The 23,246-nt window shown below is 43.4% G+C and overlaps 1 protein-coding gene across 1 annotated transcript in view; it reads left to right on the plus strand.

The window, feature by feature from the left end:
- LOC144694081 (NACHT, LRR and PYD domains-containing protein 12-like) overlaps positions 1–23,246 on the plus strand; it is a 45,780-nt gene that overhangs the window by 11,314 nt on the left and 11,220 nt on the right. The window contains exons 4-8 of the mRNA XM_078564441.1: positions 56–226; positions 2,773–2,889; positions 5,261–5,431; positions 6,637–6,807; positions 21,012–21,179. Coding sequence (XP_078420567.1) covers positions 56–226; positions 2,773–2,889; positions 5,261–5,431; positions 6,637–6,807; positions 21,012–21,179 — 798 coding nt within the window. The remainder of the gene's footprint in view (positions 1–55; positions 227–2,772; positions 2,890–5,260; positions 5,432–6,636; positions 6,808–21,011; positions 21,180–23,246) is intronic.

Raw genomic sequence — 23,246 nt, forward strand, 5'->3', positions numbered from 1 at the left:
AGTAATTTGCATAATTTCATTTTCAATCATATTAACTATTCTTTGATCTCTTTAGCTTGAGCAACAATAATCTCTCTATTGAAAGTTGGGAGGAAATTGTCTCTGTGCTCATCATAAACCAAACTTTGAGAGAGCTAAATGTGAGCAGTAATAGAATGGGTGAAGCAGGCCTGAGAACACTGTCTACTGCACTGAAAGATCCATGCTGCAAATTACAAAAACTAGGGTATGTCATTATTGTGAATGATCATATATATTCAATTATTACTCTGTAGTATCCTGGTATTATTTTCTCATTCAACCAACTATATATATAGATACATTAATAAACCAGTTCACCTCTTATACATTGGCACGTCAGCCTGGCCAGAAATTTACTGGGGCTTTAAGAGCAGGGTGGGAGGCTGGAGGTGGGCTGGGGGGGTATGGGGGGCAGAAGGGCAGGGCTGACAAGTGCAGGCAGGAAGCTTTCACCTGGAACACACGAACATACAAATTAGGAGCAGGAGCAGGCGCACAAAGTCAGATGTACAAATTTTATGAGTGGTTGGAAAGTTGGAGGGTGAACTTCTCACTGCAAGGCAGCAGGATGTCAATTAATTGAGCTTGCTTAAACGATAATTAATCTGAATTTAAATGCAATTGGCTGGAATTTTACAGCACAGTTTGTATTTAATGAGCAGCGCATGGGAATTGCGGGCCTTCAGGGCCCTGACTGGTTAAAGGTGGTGGCAAGGAGGCGAGTTTTGCCTTTGCCAGGCTTAAAATCAGAAAGTGCTGGAAATACTCAGCAGTTCTGGCAGCATCTATGGAGAGAGACACAGAATTAACGTCTCGAGTCAAATAGGGCTCTTCAGAACTGAAGGAAAGTAGAAATGTGATGGGTTTTATGCTGTTGAAAGCAGGGAGGGGAAGCTAAAACAAAATGGAAGGTCTGAGACAGGGTAGAGGACAGGAGAGACAAATGACAAAATGTCATCTGTTTTTATTTCAGATTTCCAGCATGTGCAGTACTTTACTTTTATGCTAAAAGACTTTGCATGCTCAAAGGAGGAAAGTGGGAAATGGAGAGGGTTGTCGAACTGTGGGTGGGCGCCTCTAAGGGTGCATCACCAATGGGTGGGACCTCTACGGGTGCTAGCAACAGTCGGGGGGGGACATTCTAAAAGGGACACAGAGGAGCAGTGGCAAGGGGAACCTTCTGAGGAAGTTTGACTGTAAGGATGGCACACAATAGGTAGAGAGAGACCAATTGGCATGGAACTGATCCACCCTGCCTTCATGGCCCCCATGAGGAGGAGTGATGCAGAGGGAGGGAGGACTGGGCACCAGCGGCTCCACAGCAGCAGGAGGGCCAGCGAGAGAGCGGAAATATGTAGGGAGGGTATTCCATTATATTATATTATATTATTATGGCCATTATAAAACAAAATATGACATTGAGCTACATAAGGAGATATTAAGTCAGATGATCAAAAACTTGGTCAAAGAGGTGGATTTTATGGAGTGCCTCAAAGGAGGAAAGTGAGGTAGATTGACGAAAATGCATAGGGAGGGTATTGCAGAGCTTGGTGCCTAGGCAAATGAAGGCACGGTCACTAGTGGTGGAGCAATTATAACTGGGAATGCACACGAGGCCAGAATTGGAACAGTGCAAATATCTTAGAGGGTTGTGGGACTGGAGGAGGTTACAGAGGTAGGGAGGTGATGGAGTGACTTGAAAATAAGGATGAATTTAAAGTGAAGATATTGCTTAATCGGGAGCCAATGTAGGTCGACGACCACAAGGGTCTTGGGGAATGGGACTTGCTGTGAGTTAAGATATGGACAACAGAGCTTTAGATGACCTCAGATTTATGAAGGGTAGAATGTGGGAGACTAGTTGGGCATGCTTTGGGAGTCTAGAGGGTACAAAGGCATGAATGAGGGTTTCAGCAGCAGGTGAGCTGAGACGGGCCAAAGTCAGGCAATGCTACGGAGATAGAAGTCGGTGGTCTTAGCCATGGCATGAATATAAGGTCAGAAGCTCATCTCAGGATCAAATGTGACACCCAGGTTGCAAGCAGATTGGCTTAATCTCAAACTGTTGCCAGGGAGAATGATGGAGTCGGTAGCTAGGGGAAGGAGTTTTGAATGGGAATCAAAAACAATGGCTTCAGTCTTCTCATTATTTAATTGAAGGAAATTCCTGCACTCCCAGTATTGGATATCAGATAAGCAGACTGATAATTTAGCAACAGTGGAGGAGTCAAGAGAGATGGTGGTGAGGTAGAGCTATGCATTGTCTCCATACATGTGAAAGCTAATGGTTTGCCTTCAGATGATGTTGCTGAGGGGCAATATTTAAATAAGAAATAAAAGACAAGAAGCAGCTACAGGCAATGTTGCATGTGCCCTAGTTGCCCCCTACTTTATCACTCAATGAGGCATTGCAGCAGCTCGATCTTCAATCCTGCTTTACCTGTTCTTGTCCATAGCGCTGTGACTTAATGGTAATGAGGCCTGAGGCCCAATGCCAGGTGCACCTCAGATCTCACCGTTCAGATATAGTGATTGTTTCCTGTGCTCCCCATGTTCCCAAAAATGGACACAACAGAATTTCTAGGCGGTATTGTTTGCTCAGCATTGTTATATTTCTACTTTGGTACATTGGAATACGTTACCTATGTCATGAGTACAAGGAAAAAAACTTTCAGTAATTAATATTTTGTATTAATCAACATTAATTAAAATTAATTAAAATTAATATGTTATGTTTTCTCTTGTGTTTAGGCTGAATAATACTTCTACACTTGATTTTGGGATGATGGGCTCTTACCTGGAGGAAACTGGAATGGAAATACTCAGTGATGTGCTAAAAGATCCTCGTTGCACATTAAAAGGTTTAGAGTAAGTTGGAAATATATATTGTTTATCCACAAAACACAACTCCACTTATTCCCACTAAACTGTTTAAATGGGAGGTTTGTTGCTTAGATAGCGCTAAAGCCCCATTAAGTCTATGCCAGTGTTTATCTTCATGTATATCTTTGTAACAATTGCACATTTATTTTCAAATAAAGAAGAATAATGAAGACACTGCATCTTTGTTTAGAGTGTCACGTTAAAACATTCTTATAACATGCTCCAATGCTGTCATTTCTAGATGTTAAAGGCAACCTTTATTTTAACTATGTATCTATGAAACCTGCTTAAGAACCATTTTTGGTCAATTTTGTTTTCCTTTCAAGCAAGCAAATTATCAAAAACTTGTGCAGGACAATATGTTTGGAGTGGAGATTAGTGTTTGTTTCATATGTTATCCATGTTCTAATGAGTGCCACAAAGTCAAATTTTGTTGTGTAATGTCACACATTGGAACAACACAGAAATGCACCTGATGCCATTTTGGGTTGGGTGCTTCAGGGTGTCCCTGATCACTACCTGGAATAAATGCAGGCATTCTTTAAATATGTTAGCAACAGTCCTGTGCCTGCATGAGGATCCCTTTGTAAAATAAGTGCCTGTGTGTGCCTGAAGCTGCCCAGGAAACCATGATGGAAATAGTTGTCAAAGAGCCTTCACAAATGTCATTTAAAGAGCCTTTTTTAGACCTGTAGGATGCTTTTAGGCCAAAGTTTTGGATGTTTTGGCAAGTGTACGTTTGTGAGATATTTCTGAAAAAAAGAGTCATGTCAAAACTTTTGTCTTGCACTCATCGCAACAGGCAAGGTATAGACCATACCCAACCAGCCCGTTCTCGCAAAACTCAAAACACAGTGTTCAACGTTAGATGTGATTTTATGATTGGACAACATTTGTGAAATTCTGCATGGCAACACCTCTACCAATCAGAATGCACTTGCCAACCATTCAGCACTCTCTTATACAGTATAAATTGTTGTTTTCCCCTTATATTGGTATTCTTGCGAAGTGTCCTGAAAGCTCCAACATGTCTCTTTTTTCAGCAATACTCAAGTTCAGTGCTACCAAATGACTATTTTGAGAGATACTTTTGCAGATGAGTTTGTGGACGTCAAGTATTGTTTCACAGGATTTGATTGATTTTAATTGCTGAACATGAGAACATGATTGTGCTTAGGCTTTAGACTCCCTGATCTGGTGGAAGAAGAATGGCAAATAAGGCAGCAAAGGTCTACACAGGCTTCAATAGGAAATCTCAATGCAGGGAAGGATAATACCCTGAAATTTGGAAAATGAAAGGTTTCATAGCAACGACCACATTTTTATGCCACGATAATGGGAGACAGTGGCGTGGTGCTAATGTCACTGTGCTATTAATCCAGAGGCCCAAGCTAATCTCTGGGGACATGGACTCAATCCCACCATGGCAGCTGATGGAATTTAGATTCAATTAATAAATCTGGAATTGAATGCTAGCCTCAGTAATGGTGACCATAAAAGCCATCATTAATTGTCATAATAACCCATTTGTTCACTAATGTCCTTAGGGAAGGAAATCTGCCATCTTCACCTAGTCTTGCCTGCATGTGACTACAGACCCACAGCAATGTGGCTGACTCTGAAATGGCCTAGCAAGCTACTCAGTTCAAGGCTAATTAGGGATGGGCAAGAAATGCTGGCCTTGCTAGCGACATTCACATCCCATGAAAGATTAAATCACTCTGTAATATTACTAACATCCATGAGAAATGTGAACTGGGTAATTGTGTGGTGCACAATCAGTATGGAGAACTGGCAACCTTCCCAAAGAAACCATTTTTCTGATTATTTCTTTGATGATTAATACCAGTGCAGCTTTCCCCACCTATCAGAATTTTCAGCTGCAGCCCCCCCACTCAATGGATGAAATTGGTTTTGCATGGTAAAGCAAAACAGGGGGCAAATGAACTGACAGCCAAATCAACTCTACCTAATTTTCTTTTTCACCTAATCTATGACGAATTTCATCCTCCATGAGTATTGATCAACATTCTTTAGCTTCATGTTTGTGGTTCAATATGCAAAAAATGTCGCTAAACGTTCTGTAACTTCTTTCTTCTGCTTCCGTATCTATAACCATAGATCTCAGTATGGATGCCAGTAACATGCTTTTACATAATAACATTATCAAATCAATGCCACTTTGATCAGCTTCACAAACACAAACAAATATTGTGGATCAAATAGTTTCTACAGGTCCTACCAAAAAAATTCCAACACCATCAAAATTCTGAAGCCTTCCATCTTAGTATGGAGAGCTCTCGTTTTAACTTTCTTGCAAGTGCATCTATAAAGCTGTTCTTTTTATTTTCTGAAGGTTGGCTAAGAATTGTCTGACACAGAAAAACTATGAAGAAATTGCCTCTGCCATCAGAATCAATCGCACTCTGACCCATCTGGATCTAAGTTCCAATGTTATTCAAGACTCTGGAATAAATGTATTAGCTATGGCATTGATGGACACAAGCTGCTCACTAGAATCATTGCTGTAAGCAAAGATTTATAAAGCATAGCTTTACATACTAGTGTGGTTATATGTTTTACTTCACAGCATTTGAAGGAGCATTGATGTTATAAGCGTGGGAATTTGAAATGAGCTTAAGAAGTTTAAATTTAGTAAGTTGCAGGGCAGATCAGTGAGGATGAGAGTGATGAGCAACCAGGACTTAGTGTGAATAGGATATTGGCAGATGTACTTTGGACATGGGGATTGGGGGGATGGAAGCTCAAAAAGGAAAGCAGTGAGTGAGCAAGTGTTGAGGTGACAAAAACATGGATATGGTTTCAGCAGCAAGATGGCTGAGGTTGTATTAAAGATGAGCAAATGCACTGGTGGAAGTAAAGAGGTGATGGATAGGACGTTCAGTTTGCAACACAGCTCTGGGGAAATTAATACCTAGGTTTTGTACAGAATAGTTAGAGAAGGAGTCTTTTTGGCCTGTTGAGCCAAAATCAATCTAACTATTTGCACTCCCCTGCCCTTTCCCCTTGGTTACTGCAATGTTTTATTTCACTTCAGGTGCTTATGTAACTCCTTTTTGAAAGCCACAGCTGAACATGCCTCCATCACATTCTCAGGCAGTGCATCCAAGATCCTAGACACTGGCTGCATATAAAAGTTTTTCCTTCTTTCACAGGTCACCTTTAATAGTATTCTTGGGTTCATGACCCTTCACCAATGGGAAGTTTTGCTATCTGTTCAGACCCCTCATAGTTTTGAACATCTCATTAATTCATTTTTCAACTTTTTCTTCTCTAAGAAGAGCAACCTCAACATCTGTAAGCTATTCACACAACTGAAGCCCATCATCGCCAGAACCACTCTTGTTAATCTTTTCTGCACCCTCTGTAAAATCTTTACATCCGTCCCAAATTGTGGTGCCCAGAACTGGACACAATACTCCCGCTGAAGCTGAATCAATGTTTTATAAAGGTTCATCAAACTTCCTAGTTTTTGTACTCTAAGCTTCGATTTATAAAGTCCAGGATCCTGTATGTCTATTTCATTTCATGGTCGAATTCTGCCTAAATGTGCCCAGGCAGAGGCTTGAAGTCAGTGGTGAGGGAGTCGAGTTTATGGCAGGGGACAAAAAAATGGCTTGTTTTGCAGATAAATATTAATGAATCAATGGTTGATATTAAAAGTGTGAAGGTTTCTAATGTTTGCATTCATGCTAACATTTATTTTTGTAGGCTGACCGATACAAAGCTAACACCTACTTGTTGTGAGAAACTTGCCACTGTGCTTGTCACAAACCAGACACTGAGAACGCTAGACCTGAGCATGAATAAACTGGGTGATGCAGGAGTATGTTCACTGTCTACTGCACTGAAGGAACCATCCTGCAAACTGGAAACTCTAGGGTACGTGCATGTCTTAGAGGTCTGACGTTCAAACATCATTTATAAGATATTTTATTCTTATTAAGCCAATGAGTTTAAATTTGGAACTGCGATGAATGTTACACATTGTTTAATTTGTTCTATTTTATTGAATTCTTTGTATTACAAAAGTACTGGATTTTATGGATTCAATAGGAGGGTTTTATTATTGCTCTGTTACCGAAGGGACAATAGTTTTGCAAGATATTTTCTAGCATTGGTTAGCAGTAGAAAATCATTTTGGCAACTTTTCTAGTTCTTTGTCAGAGTGATTTGGATTGATTCCGAGTGGTATTCCTCGAGTCTCTTTCTTGTGTCTTCTTCTGAAATAATTCAGTTATTCACATGTGGCCTAACTTTAACTCCAGGACAGCCATTGTAAGGTGAGTAATGGCGTGAGTTAGACACTCACCTGCTGCTCCAGAAGTGACACCGGGGTATTTCAAATCCCGGGCCTCAGTTAAATCCCGCTCGCTGCTTCCCATTTGTTCTGGCCGGGAAGTTGGTTGGAGAATCACATTATCCAGTGACAACCTGCTGAGATCAGGTACTTGGAAAGGTCATTGGTTAGGGTTGAGCTGTGCAGGTTTCACGATCGATAAAGGAGCGTGACTTTGCAGCAAGGGAAACCTGGCTCTGCAAAGAAAACCAAAGAAAGCTTTTAAAAAATTTACCTTTAAGGGTCTCGTCTGGCCCAACTCCTCTTTGATGAATCATGGGTGGAAACTCACTGTGGATTTCTGCTCATGACACTGAGTTAAAATTGTCATCAGGTCCCAATGCATTCTTTGGAAACTGATATGCATCTATAAAAAAGGACTGAACCAGCTTTGTACAGGTCTCCCTGCTCCCTACCCAGTTCAGCAGGCATCTCCAGAGCGGATAAATAACCTGGACAATTTTATCCACATATCTAACTGGTTTCCACTGGGCATTTGGGGTTAAAATAATTCCCCAGATCTACAAGAAACATGGATCCAATTTCATTTATGAAAACAAAATGGCCCTAAAGTTCCTTGCGACCTGACAATTACACTGGGATAACACATGTTGGCGACCAGGGTATGCAGGGCCAGTGGCAGGTCACTTCATCTTATATAGGCAGAATGGCACAACACACGCACTCACATGCCCTCACTAGTCTGGGCCCTGATGCCCAGGTAGTGTTAAACCCACTTAGAAATACTCTGCTATTGCCATATGCTACCCTCTTTACAAGGGGATAATTTTCAAAATTATCTATTTTTTTCCTATTCAGGGAATAGGAAAATTGCAGGTGAGCCTCATTGTTATGTCTGCTTCTCCAAGGAACTGCCAGGCTCTGCCTTTCATGTCAGTAGTTTTGTCTGTGTCAGGTGGAGGCTGTGCCACCAAAGCCATTGGCAACTCTGACTTTAGGGACCTGCCATATTTGGATCCTGGCCTAGTTGTAGCCCATCCACTGTGCTCCTACTGAAGTTACAGTGTGACTGCACCAAAAAAAAATGTATTTGCCCCCAACATCACTAACTGCTCTTCTGAAAAGGATGAGGATTAAATAAAGTATATAAGATAGTTAAATGTTAAACCAAATGAGATTAGTTCGCTCTTTGTACAAATTTAACAATTTACAAATCATTACTTTTCCTTGAATGCTTTAAAATATAGTCAAGTGTGGCTGTAAATTGCTGTGGAGCCTAATTAATCACCTGCTCTCCGGTCTCTCTCCATCAATTCCATCCCTCTTCGTGGCAACTGTCTGAGGCTGAACCAGGCTGTTTGCAACCTTGGTGTCATATTTGGTCCTGAGATGAGCTTTCAAACATCTATCTGCACCATCACTAAGACCACTCACTTTTACCTCCATAACATTTCCCATCTTTGCCCCTGCCTCAGCTCACCTGCTGCTGAAACCCTCCCCCATGCCTTTGTTACCTCCAGACTTTACTCCTGCCTGGCCTACCAAATACTACCCTCCACAAACTTTAGGTCATCTGGCCTATGTCCAGAATTTGCACCAAATCCTGATCACCTATCACCCAGCTTGCTAACCTACACTCGCTCCCAGTTAAACAATGCCTAGATTTTAAAATTTTCATCATTGTTTTCAAATTCCTCCCTATCTTTGTAATATTCTCCAGCCCTCATTGTTGGCTGTCCCTCGATTTGAGAATGATGTCTAGGGTCTCAAATTTCTGCCATGGCTCTTCATGTGGCTTAACAGGCCTATTCTCGATCTACAGATCTTTGGGCACATGAGGCAGAGTGTCCCATGGTGTAGTGGGATCCAGAGTGCAGGATTTTCTTCCTCTGCTTTCCTTCTCTGCCGTTGCTTTGCCTGATCAATAAGATGTTGCGACTCAAAGTGTGATGCAGCTTGATGGACAAACTATCAACACTTCAAATGATTGGTAGCAAGTCATTGACGCAATGCTGCCGCACTTCAAGGAAGTATTTCCTTTGTCCTCCCTGGAACGTTGGCCATTTGAGATCTGAGAAAACAGGAGTTGGCAGGGAAGATGGTTTCTGGACATTTGGACAAAGTGCTCAGTTCTTCGAAATTGTCTTTGCTGGAGTTTTTCCTGATTGCTTGTGTAGCTGCCTTCAAGAAGAAGACAAGTGTTTGTTGAATCCAGAGGATGTGGTGGGGGCATTGCTGATGGAATTTCTCTTGTGCTCTTATATGTTGCTGATACACAGTCCAGGTCTAACTGCAGTACAGAAATGTGGTGACAAAAGCCGCTTTGTACACTTAGGGCATAATTTTACGTCCATGGGCGGGCACCTGCCTGGCTGGATCGGGTGTAAAATCACGCGAGAAGACGTCGGGTGAGCGTCCTGATGTCATCGCGCACTCGCGCGGTATTTCACTCAGCGGGCGCGTGCAAAAGTTGGAAGTGCGCCCGTCGATAATTAAGCAGGCAATTAAGCCCATTAACAGCATAATTGCTTCCCATTTTTCATGGCCTGTCCAACCTCACAGTTGGCGGATGGGCGAATCAGCCAGGCGGCATTTACATTTTTCATCAAATCTCATCCAAGGGCGGGTGAGGTCTCCGTTATGAAATAAAAATTAATGAAACAAAAACCTGTGGACAGCATTTTTATGAGGTATATTTTCAGGTGCTTGATTGTGATGCGTGGGAATTTTTTTGCAGCTTCTTAAACCGTTATTTGTTCATTTGAAGGTCTGTAGCTCCCTGCAGTTGTCTGTCTTCAGGGAGCTCTCTCACAGGGCTCACCCACGCCCGCGGTGACATAATCACCCGGCCTCTTCCCACCCCCACCCTGACAGCACTGAGCTTTTCACCATGTGTTTCACGCTGGCTGGCCATTAATTTGCTAGCCAACGTGAATATGTTGAGCACTTCCCACACCTTGGCCACCTCTCTAAAAAGGCCACCATTGATGAGCAGACCCAACACTGGATCAGCTGCACCAGTTCAGCCTTCTATAAACTACAGCAGTGAATGTTTGACAACAAAGTGTTTGACCTCTCCAGGTCAATGAAAGTCTATGGCCTGAATTTTACCTTTGGCATGCGCGTGCGATCAGTTGGCCTGGGAAATGGACTGCCAACCGTGAACAGCCCCTGACAAAATACTTGTTCAGAACCTCTGCCATTTCCTTGCTTCCCATTATTAATTTTCCATTCTCACCCTCTAATGACCTATGTTCACTTTAGCTACTTTTTTCCATAACTGGAGAAGCTTTTACTGTCTGTTTTTGTATTTCTTGCTAGTTTTCATTCATACTCCAATTTCTCCCTCTTTATTTTTTTAGTCAACCTTTGCTGCTTTAAAAACTTTCCCAATCTTCTGGGCTGCCACTAATCATCACAGCATTGTACACCTTTTCTTTCAAATTGATACCACCCTTAACTTCCTTAGTTAGCCAAGGATGGTGCATTCTTCTGGTAGAGTCTTTCTTCCTCAATGGAATATATCTTTTGTTGTGAGTTATGAAATATTCCCTTAAATGCCTGCCACTGCTTCTTTACCATATTACATTTTAACCTACTTACCCAATCTACTTTGGCCAATTCTGTCTTCATCCCCTTGTAATTGCCCTCATTTATGTTGAAGATACTAGTTATGGACCCACATTTCTCACTCTCAAACTGAATATGAAATTCTATCTTGTTACATCAGTCTTACCTAGAGGATCTTTCACCATGAGGTCTTTAATTAATCCTGTCTCATTACACGTTATTAGAACCAAAATAGTCTGGTCGCTGGTGGGTTCCAGAAAATATTGTTCTAGAAAACAGCCCGAACACACTCTATGAACTCTATGACAAGAGGGAAATACCTCAATAGTTTCCACAGAATGATTTATCTCTTCCTAAAGATAGTTACAATTGTCACATTCCTGAAGTCTGGGAGGTAGCGGGGGAGCTCGTTTTCCTCGCAAATGCGTAGAATGTGTGCATGGAGTCTTGATGTGAGCAAAAGCCCACCAGCTTTTGAAGACCTCAGCTGGAATACCATCAGGGCCACAGGCTTTGTTTATCATGCATTAGATTGCTTGTTGCAACCCTCCCATTGATGGTGATTCCCCCATGAATTCTACCGCAGGTACGTAAGGATAGCATGGAGAATATCAGCTGCCACTTTGGATTCATGGTTGATGGATTGCATGATCATCATTAAGAGATGCACCGTCCTCAGAGCAAAGGGAATTTTGTCCATTTGACCTTGGTCTATAGATGGCCCTGGTGTCTTCAAAAAATCTTCGTATGTCAAGACAGTCAACATATTGTTGGACCGCTCAGGCTTCCTCCTCCCACGACATGTGGATGACCCATCTTGGCCTCCTCCAGAGGTCCCCAGCAATACAGATGCCAGTCTTCAGCCACTTTGATTCACTCCACGTGATATCAAGAAACGGCTGAAGGCACTGGATACTGCAAAGCCTATGGGCCCTGACAACATTCCGGCAATAGTACTGAAGACTTATGCCCCAGAACTTGTTGCACCTCTAGCCAAGCTGTTCCAGTACAGCTACAACACTGGCATCTACCCGACTATGTGGGAAATTGCCCAGGTATGTCCTGTACACAAAAAAGAGGACAAATCCAACCTGGCCAATTACCGTCCCATCAGTCTACTTTCGATCATCAGTAAAGTAATGGGAGGGGTCATCAACAGTTCTCACTGACGCCCAGTTTGGGTTCTGCCAGGGCCACTCAGCTCCTGACCTCATTACAGCCTTGGTTCAAATGTGGACAAAAGAGCTGAACTCCTGAGGTGAGGTGAGAGTGACTTCTCTTGACATCAAGGCTGTATTTGACCGAGTGTGACATCAAGGACCCCTAGCAAAACTGGAGTCAATGGGTATCAGGGGGAAAACTCTCCACTGGTCGGATTCATACTTAGCACAAAAGAAGATGGTTGTGGTTGTTGGAGGTCAGTTATCTCAGCTCCAGGACATCACTGCAGGAGTTCCTCAGGATAATGTCCTCGGTCCAACTACCTTCAGCTGCTTCATCAATGAGCTTCCTTCCATCATAAGGTCAGAGTGGGGATGATCGGTGATGATTGCACAATGTTCAGCACCATTCGTGACTCCTCAGATGCTGAAGCAGTCCATGTCCAAATGCTGCAAGACCTGGACAATATCCAGGCTTGGGCTGACAAGTGGCAAGTAATATTCACGCCACACAAGTGCCAGGCAATGATCATCTCCAACAAGAGAGAACCTAACCATCACCCCTTGATGTTCAATGGCATTAGCATTGCTGAATCCCCCACTGTCAACATCCTGGGGGTTACCATTGACCAGAACCTGAACTGGACTAACTATATAAATACTGTGGCTACAAGAGCAGATCAGAGGCTTGGAATCCTGCAATGAATAACTCACCTTCTGACTTCCCAAAGCCTGTCCACCATCTACAAGGCAGAAGTCAGGAGTGTGATGGAATACTCCCCACTTTCCTGGATGAGTGCAGCTCCCACAACACAAGAAGCTTGGCACCATCCAGGACAAAGCAGCCCGCTTGATTGGCACCCCATCCACAAACATTCACTCCTCCCACCACTGACACACAGTAGCAGCAGTGTGTTCCATCTACAAGATGCCTGCAGGAATTCATCAAGGCCTCCTTAGACAGCACCTTCCAAACTCGCAACCACTACCATCTAGAAGGATAAGGGCAGCAGATAGTTGGGAACACCACCACCTGGAAGTTCCCATCCAAGACACTCACTATCTGGACCTGGAATTATATTGCTGTTTATATCGCTCAGCCAGCGAAGCCTATATCCTGTGAATTAATTTTAAAAATGTCCTTTATCTTCTGTATTGTCTTTGGGTGTCAACCTTGAGCTGTTTCAATGTGGCCTTCTTGAGTTGTGACCTTGGGTTGTTCGGCCAGGCAATGAAGGCTGTTCATTTTGGTTCCAGGAGGTCACATACGTCAGCATTGTTTTCACTGAATCAGACCTGGTGACGACAATGCTGGAATCCAAGGGTCCAGATACAGGAGTCTAGTACAGCTGACTTTATTTGATCCCACTGTTCTGAAATTGAGATGGATGTGTGAAGATTTTCCAGGTCAGTCATGAGCTCCACTTGGAATCCATCTCTTTCGTCAGACTGTTTTTCTTTTTGGACTTTTGGGTCTTGCAAAGCTGAGTGGATGTTCATCACCGATCGAACAAGTTGATGATTTGCCCAATAGGAATCAGTCCCTCAAATGCATTGAATGATACAGACATCACTTAGCTCTTTGACATGAACAATGACATAAACCAGGAGGTGCCAATGCTTTGATGAGGATGCATACATATGGTTTTGTATTTGTTCTTCTGGCAGAAGAGGCTTTTTTATAATGAGGCCATGCTGGGCACACTTTGTCAGCAGGAGGACGCCATTTTGTTGGCTTTTTCCACTTAGGTTTTCCCAATGATTGCACTCAAGACATGGGAGTCATGACCAACTCTGATATTAGAGTCCCAAAAGGATGTTCTTTTCTTCTTTTGGGATGGCCATGAGGATTTCATCAAGGTCAGAACTGAACTTTTCCTTAACATCTTCATCACCACCTTGACTTGGTGGAGAGGCTTGTGCATTCTGACGATCCCTTGAGTGAAGCTATTGGGAACTCCTTGCTCCTGGTAGGGCCACCCATAATGGTAAGGTTGGAGAAAGGTGCCAGACAAAGTGTGGTCCAAAAAGTCCTTAATAGCAGAATAGGCAACGGGAGACATTTCACCAGTTGCAAAGGCGACATAAAGTTGCAGCAGCAAAGTGGTCCAGGCTGTTGTGGTTCGATATGTCACTGATATATGAACACCAATCTGTCAAGGTCATGTGGACAATGACAACACCCCAAGGTCCCCATGTTAAACAAAGGCACATGTACTTTTCTACCAGGGTCCATTTGCCAAGTCCTGTGGTGATGGAGAATTGATGACAGGGACAGGGCTGTGAACCTGGGATTCCTAATCAAGAATGTCCAAATGCAGCAAGACCTGGACAATATCCAGGCTTGGGCTGACAAATGGCAAGTAACATCCATGCCACACAAGTGCCAGGCAATGACCATTTCCAATAACAGAGAATCTAAACATCGCTCCTTGACATTCAAAGGCATTACCATCGCTCAATCCCCCACTATCAAAATCCTAGGGGCTACCATTGACCAGAAACTGAACTAGACTAGCCATATAGATACTGGGACTACAAGAATACGTCAGAGGCTAGGAATCCTGCGGTGAGTAATTCACCTCCTGACTCCCCAAAGCCTGGCCACCATCTACAAGGCACAAGTCAGGAGTGTGATGGAATACTTTCCACTTGCCTGGATAAGTGCAGCTCCCACAATACTCAAGAAGCTTGACATCATCCGGACAAAGCAACCCACTTGAGCACCCCTTCCACAAACATTCACTCCCTCCACCACCGAAGCACAGTGGCATCAGTGTGTAGCATCTACAAGATGCACTGCAGGAACTCACCAAGCCTCCTTAGACAGCACCTTCCAAACTCATGACCATTGCCATCTAGAAGGACAAGGGCAGCAGATACACGGAAACACCACCACCTGGAAATTCCCCTCCAAGTCACTCACCATCCGGACTTGGAAATATATCGCCGTTCCTTCACTGTCACTGGGTCAAAACCCTGGAACTCCCTCCCTAACAGCACTGTGGGTGTACCTACACCACATGAACTGCAGCAGTTCAAGAAGGCAGCTCACCACCACCTTCTCAAGGGCAATCAGGGATGGGCAATAAATGCTGGCCCAGCCAGCGAAGCCCACATCCCTTGAATGAATAAAAAAAAATCCACACACAGATACCAGATGCATGAAGGTCACTGGATACCCTTATTGGGACAGAGGTGTCTTTGGGCAGCAGCATCTGTGACTGTGCCGTTTGCTTCAGGATACCCCCCCGGCTCACCTCAATTGAGGAAGCATTTCAAAAATATGTCCAAAAAATAGGGTGTGCCACTCTTTCCTGGTTGGTGAACCACACTCTGCAGGATCACCACCTTTGTGGTTAAAGAAAGCTTTAAATTTTGCAATTTGGAATGTCAGCACACTCATGGATAATCTCAAGAGTGACCGTCCAGAAAGAAGAACTGCAATTCTATCATGTGAGCTATCAAGACTTCAAATTGACATCACTGCCCGGGGTGATGCCTCCCCTGGGAAGCGGTGGTTAAAGGAAGAAACACCTTGTACTGGAAAGGAAAGGCAGTGACCCTCATACCCATGGAATTGGTTTTGCCATCGGGAATAGGGTCTTGGATGCATTACCAGAGCTTCCCAGTTGTAGAAATAAAAGACTCATGACACTTTATTCACAGGTCAGCTATGACCAACCAATATGTCATTATCATCAACACTTATGCCCCGACCCTTGAGTCCACCCCTACAGCCATCCTCTTTTTCCAGCTTCTTGAGCATCCCTGATTTTTATCACTTCACCAGATGCCATGATGGGCTTCAAACCCATGTCCCCAGAGCATTAGCCTGGGCCTCTGGATTAGTAGTCCAGTAATACGCCTTAAAACCCACTACCTCTTTTTTTGTCATCTGCCCTAATATCTCCTTACGTGACTCAGTGTCAAATTCTTCTTTATAATTCCTCTGTGAAGCAAGTTGCGATGTTTAATTACACTAAAAGTGCTATATAAACATAAACTGTTGCTTTTTAAAAATTCATTCAAGGGATGTGGGCTTCGCTGACTAGGTCAGCATTTATTGCCCATCCCTAATTGCCCTTGAGAAGGTGGTGGTGAGCTGTCTTCTTGAACCACTGAAGTCCCTGTGGTGTAGTGTAATAAACTTGGAACGCTGGGCTGATTTCTTGTAAGAAGCAGTAAAGTTTATTTACAGGCTTCAGAGGAGGCTACCTGCTTGTACCAAGACCAAGGCTAAAAACCCCACCCCTAAGATTCCCACACTTGCAGCTGATTCATCTGTACAGTCACATGATCCCCATAACAGCAAGAAATGGTTTAACTTACAATTACTACATGTAGGTACAGCTGCAGTGCTGTTATGGAGGGAGTTTCAGGATTTTGACCCACCGACGGTGAAGGGACGGTGATATATTTCCAATTCAGGGTGGTGAATGGCTTGGAGGGGAACTTCCAGGTGGTGGTGTTCCCATGTGCCTGTTGCCCTTGTCCTTCTAGATGATAGTGGTCGTGGCTTTGGAAGGTGCTTCTAAGGAGCCTTGGTGAGTTTCAGCTGTTGTTGTTGTATGCAAGGCCCTGCCAGGAAAGAAGTTACACTGAGATTCATCTCCAGTCACATCCTGCAGCCTTTAAATAGGCCACAGTGGGGTGCCAGAGTTAAATATCTAAATCCAGTTTTACAATCTATTCTAAAACGATGCATGGGTTTTGAAATGAAACTGTTGGATAATAGCTCATGTACACTTAATGCACTTTCATGGAATTGCCCTTTCTGGTATTATTTTAGTAAAGGTATTATTCAATTTAAAATGAATGAGTTAATGTTTCTATTAAAATAGTAGAGGAATTTAATGAGCAATGTTACAAATTTTGACTCTGTCTCAGAAATTCTTTCTTGACAGTGGTTTTGGTTACTCTTAGTAGTTGTCTGAATGCCTTACTTTTGGGATTGTCCTCATATTTTATCTAATCCTATGATAGAATAATCCAGGGGTGTAATAACAGGAAGAATTTGTGACCTGCATGCTGGTGGAAATTTGAAATTGGTTTCTTCTTGGAAAAGGATCAATTCTCTGCAGTTGAAAGGATGTCAAGATTGTAGAGAGGGTGCAGAGGAGATTTACTAGAATGGTACCAAGGATTTGTTGGCTGGTACCAAGGATTTGTTGGCTGTCCCTCAATTCAAGGATGAAGTCTACTCAGGGTCATGAGTTTCTGCTATGGGTCTTCATGTGAATGAACAGGTTAATTCTCGACCCACAGATCTTTGGGTGCATGGGGTAGCACATCCCACGAGATAGCGGGATCTGGAGTGCAGGATTTGTTTCCTTTTCTTTCCTTCTTTGCCACCGCTCTGTCTCATTATTATGGCATTTGGACTCAAAGCACAATGCAGCTTTTTGGACAAGTTGTTGCCATTTTGAACAATTGGTAGCAAGCTCTTCCACTAATGTCAATGCTGCTGCAGTTGAAGGAGAGCCTCAGAATGCCTTTGAAGAGTTTTCTTTGTCCTCACCGGAATGCTGGCCATTTGAGAGTTGAGAAAAGAGGACCTGGTAGGGGAGATGCTTTAAGGCCATCCAGACAGTGTCCAGTCCATCGTAGTTGAGTTTGCAAAAGTTTTGTCTGAATGCTTGTGAAGCTGGCTTGAAAAAGGACATTAGCATTGAATCCGGAAGATATGATGGAGGCGTTGCTAATGGAATTTCTCTGGTGCTCTAACATGTCGCTGAGACACAGTCCAGGTCTCACTGCATTATAAGACTAATAAGAGTAAGAGTCTCTCCTTCAACATATATGGGAGGTGGAATATTTGACTGACCAAGTCTGGGTTGATATGAGTTTTGTTTTGGGAACATTCAAAGACAGGCTGAGTCTCTTGCATGCAGAAACAAAGACATTGAGAGTGGCTTGCAAATCTGGTGCAGAGTGGGAAACGACACTGCAGTCATCCTCAAACTGTAGATCATGTATGTCTCTGGTGGTCATTTTAGCTTTGGCAAGCAGGCAACTGAGGTTAAAGTGTATTCCATGCAGGTAGTGTTTAATACTCACACCAAAGGTCAGTTGACCATTGATGAGGTGAATAGCCACTGTCAGATAGATTGTAAATAGTATGGGGGCTATTCACACAAACTTGCTTGAAACCAATCCAGATTTTGAAGGGGACTGTTTAAGATCTCCCACTTAAGATTTGCAGTCATATCATCATGCAGCAGTTGCAGGATTGTGATGAACATCCAAATCTCTGGAGCACAATCACGGAATCTCACAATTTATTGAGTCAAATGCTTTGATCAGGTCAATGAATGCAATGAAGAGCTCCTGGTGTTCTTGACACTTTTCTTGAATTTGTGACCTTGGGTTGTCTGCCAGGCAATGAAGGCTGCTCGTTTTGGTTCTAGAGAATCACATATTTCAGCATTGTTTTCATCGAACCAGTCTTGGTGACAACGATGCTCGAACCCAATGGGCTGAACATAGGAGTCTAGTACAGCTAACTTTATTTGAGACCATTGTTCTGATTGGATGTGAGATGTGCTTCAAATTCTTCTCTTCGGTTGGACTGCTTTAGGGCTGAAACATTGATCTTCTTCCTCTTAGACTTTTGATTCTTGCAGTGTCTTGGTGCTGGGCGGATATTCATCACTGATCGAACAAGTCAATGATCTGTCCAGCAGGAATCAGTCCCCCACATGGATTGAGTGATGCAGATATTACTTGTAACTTTGACTCGAAAAATGACATGATCCAGAGGTGCCAATGCTTTGATGAGGCTGCCTCCCTGTGGGTTTATATTTGTCCTTCTGGCAGGAGAGGGTATTTGTAACAACGAGGACGTGCTGAATTCACTTTGTCAGCAGGAGGACACCATTTGCATTGGTTTTTCCCACGTCGTTTTCCCAATGGTTTCTCTCCAGACATAGGAGTCACGGCCAAACATGGCATTAAAGTCCTTCAGAAGGATAGCCTTTTCTTCTTTTGGGATGGCAGTGAGGACTTCACCAAGGTCAGAATAGAACTTTTTATTAAAATAATCATCAGAGTGAAAGGTCAGAACATAAGCGCTGATGAAAGTGGCACATCAATTGTGGCTGAGCTGTAGGCGAACCTTTCATTTATGCAGTTGGGGAGTACTGGCAGTGCATCCAAGATCCTATTCCAGATGGCAAAACCATGGACATGAGGGTCATTGTCAGTCTTTAGGGAGGCGATGTCAATTTTGAGTCTTGATAGCTCATGTGATACAATTGCAGTTCTTCTTTTTGCGTGGTCACTCGTGAGATTACCCATGAGTGTTCTAACATTCCGACTGCGAAATTTAAAGTCTTCTTTCTTTGACCACAAAGATAGTGATCCCGCAGGATATGGTCCTCTTGGCAGGAGAGAGTGGGATGGTCTATTGTTAGGGCACCTTTTCTAGCCCCTTCCTCACTTGGGGTGAGCAGAGGGTATCCTGAAGAGGATTCCTCAATTGTGGATGCTGCTGTCCAAAGACGTCTCTGTCCCAACAAAGGTAGCCAACGATCTTCATGCACCTGTTGCCTGTGTGCAGATTCTTGCTTTGGGACTCCCAGTTTCACAGCCCTGTCCCCGTCGCCAATTCTCCATCACCCAGGACTTGGCAAATGGACCCTGGTAGAAGTGTGCACGTGACTTTGTTTAACATGGGGACCTTGGGGTAGTACTGTCATTGTCCACACGACTTTGCCAGTTTGGAGGTTGGATTTCAGTGATATGTTGAGCCACGATGACTGGAACCACCTTGCTGCTGCAGCCTTCTTTTGCTTTTGCAACCGGTGAGACACACAGTCTGTCTTCACCTGTTCTGCTGTTAATGACTTTTTGGACCTCCTGGAGCAAGGAACTCCTGATGGCATCGCTCAAGGGATCATTGGTGCGCACGTCAAGCCTCTCCACCACGTCAAGGTAGCAATCCATGGAGACTACCAAAGATTAGGCTCTTCAGTTATGTGGAGAGACTAGAGAAGCTAGGATTGTTCTCCTTAGAGTAGAGAAGGTTGTAGGAGATTTAATAGAAGTATCAAAATTCTGAAGGGTTTTGACAAAATAAACAAAGAAAAATTGTTCCGACTGGAAGGATAGTCAGTAACCTGAGGTCACAGATTTAAAGTAATTGGCAAAAGAACTAGAGGAGAAATTAGATCTTTTTTCAGCAACAAATTGTCATAATCCTGAAAGCATTGAAAGGATGGTGGAAGCAGATTCAGTCGTAACTTACAGAAGAGAATTGGATGTATGCTTGAAGAGGAAAAATATTCAGGGCTATGGGGAAAGAATAGTGCAGAGGGCCTATTTTGATAGCCCTTTTGAAAAGCTGGCATGGGTAAAATGGGCTGAATGGGCTGTGTGATCTGTGCTGTACCATAAAAGCCTCTTTGGTTGGAATTCTCAGCATTCGGGCTGCATAGTGATTAATATTGCAATATTCCTGGAACTCCCTCCTTAACAGCACTGTGGGTGTACCCACACCGCATGGATTGCAGCGCTTCAAGAAGGCAGCTCACCACCACTTTTTCAAGGGCAATTAGGGATAGGCAATAAATGCTGACCCAGCCAGCGACGCCCACATCCCACGAATAAATAAAAAGCAAATTCCCTCCCTTTCCACCTGGCAGATATTCCGGTTGTGCCGATACTAATGTAGATGCCCACCCATTTATGCAAATATTCCAACTCTGGGAATTCTGACAGGGAGAAGAATACAAGTAGGTAATCCTGGAATACTGCTACACTGAAGTGGTGGCAGTGGACTGCAATTGGCATTTTCAGGAGCTATAAACCTGCATGCTTTGGGGCTATGTTGTAATACTGAATGAATTTGCTGTGATAACTGAATCAATCAGAAACCAGAGCCTAAATGCTCATCATGTACTTGTCTAGATTCTGCTAATTGGCATGAAGTGTAGATATTAAGAGATGAGGCAAAAATGGGAGGAAGAAACCCCCAGATTCCATCACCAGTGCTCCAAAACCTCTCCTAATAATAACCCTAATACTAGCCCATTTTCTATTTCTGATTTCTCTAGGTTAAAGCAAACATCTCTCACTGATGCATGCTGTAAGAAACTTGTAACTGCACTCAGCACAACACAGAGAATAACACATCTTGACTTAAGTGAGAACTCATTTACAGACAGCTCCATAAAGAACTTCTGCAGCTTCATTCTGACCTGTAGCAATCTGCAAGTTATAAGGTGAGTTTATCGTAAATTTCTTATTCATTTAAATTGCGTGTGCAGTATGTCTGCACTAATACTGTCACGTGGTTTGAGTTACCGATGCTACAGAAGAAAAGCAAAAGAAAAGAATGTGTGGAGTGAAATTCTGTTATGCACTATTACAATACAAACACAATGTGTTCTTTGCAACCCGGGTAGCATCAAGGCTAAAATAGTGGACAAAGTAATTTCACACATATTTATTAAGTATTCAGCCTTTTTTTTTGCAGAATGCAATTTCCCTTTAAATAATAAAGGAAATTCAGTGTTTTTTGATGAGTTTTAATGAATATATAAAAGAAGACTTTCTAATACATAGGGCTGGATTTCCTCCTGGGGCAGGAAACAGAGGTTCAGGCTGTTTCCTGCCCCAAGTCTGCTCCTGGGCGGAAACAATTAAGGACAGTGGGCAGGGTCTACAGGGGGCTTGTGGCTCTCCTTGCACCGAGGAAGGTAGGAAAGGCTTTTAGGCCTGTCTGGAGTCTAGTCCCCTGGCCTGCCTCATGGATCCTGCTATACTGCCCCCTGCTGCCTGTGGGAACCCGGAGGCTGACTGGAACTTTAATTGGCTTCTATTAGGCTCTGAATAAGCCTGAATGGCTTCCTGCTGCTTGCCTCCACAAAAATGGTCCAGGGACAGAATGGAGCCAGGGAATGGGTTCATAGGCTGGCGGTACTAATTTTAGCTCCCATCCACCTCCGATCCTAGCTCTTGCAAGGGCCAAAAATTCAGCTGATGATCTGAGCAATGAGTTTGTGGAATGACAGTGATCCAGTAGCCGGTTAAACCGGTTGTCCACTGAAATCCAGTTCCATGCAAAGAATGGGATGTTCCTTGGAGCTACTTGCATTCTGAAACCATAACTTTGCCATAAATGCAATGGAAACCTAACATATCTACCAAAGGTACAGCGATGAAGTAGGAGCAGCTCCTAGAAAATTCCCAGCTTCTAACCAAAGATTGATTGCACTCTCGTGGCTGCAAGACAAGGTCAGAGGCTAGGAATCCTGTGGTGAGTAACTCACCTCCTGACTCCCCAAAGCCTGTCCACCATCTACAAGGCACAAGTCAGGAGTGTGATGGAATACTCCCCACTTACCTGGATGAGTGCAGCTCCAACAACATTCAAGAAGCTTGACACCAATCAGGACAAAGCAGCCCGCTTGACTGGCACCCCATCCACAAACATTCACTCCCTCCACCACTGAAGCACGGTAGCAGCAGTGTGTACCATCGACAAGATGCACTGCAGAAACTTACCAAGGCTCCTTAGGCAGCACCTTCTAAATCCACGACCACTACAATTTAGAAGGACAAGGGCAACAGACACATGGGAATACCGCTACCTAGAAGTTCCCCTCCAAGCCGCTTGCCATCCTGATTTGGAAATATATCTCCGTTTCTTCACTGTGGCTGGGCTAAAATCCTGGAACTCCCTTCCTAACAGCACTGTGGGTGTACCTACACCACATGGACTGCAACGGTTCAAGAAGGCCGCTCACCACCACCTTCTCAAGGACAACTAAGGATGGGCAATAAATGCTGGCCCAGCCAGTGACGCCCACATCCCATGAATGAATAAAAAAACTTCTCATGATCTAAAGGTAAGAAGCTGTGAACTATCTACAATACATGCAAATGTTTGTTTGTCATGTGGGAAGCATGACAAACAGCAAAACCTTCTTTACCAAACACGATAGCATTTGAATGACTGGAAGGTTCTCTGGAATTTTGCTTTCCATTCACCATTTTTAGCTCAAATAAAATCTGACTTTATTAAATGCTGTGAATTCTTTTTGTCTATATTTAATGGGGTAGGTGTAACCTTAACATGCATAGAGGGATGATTAAAGGAGTTGCTAAGATAGATAGGGCAAACCTATTTCCTCTTATGGGAGAATCCGGAAGAGGGAGCATAACCTTCACATTAGCACTAGGCCATTCAGAGTTAATGTCAGAAAGCACTTCTTCACAAAGAGTATTGAAAATCTAGAATGCTCTCTCCCAAAAAGCTGTTGAGGTTAAACCAATTTAAAATGTCA

This window comes from Cetorhinus maximus, chromosome 19, assembly GCF_964194155.1.
Source record: "Cetorhinus maximus chromosome 19, sCetMax3.hap1.1, whole genome shotgun sequence".
In the NCBI taxonomy this organism is placed as follows: domain Eukaryota; kingdom Metazoa; phylum Chordata; class Chondrichthyes; order Lamniformes; family Cetorhinidae; genus Cetorhinus; species Cetorhinus maximus.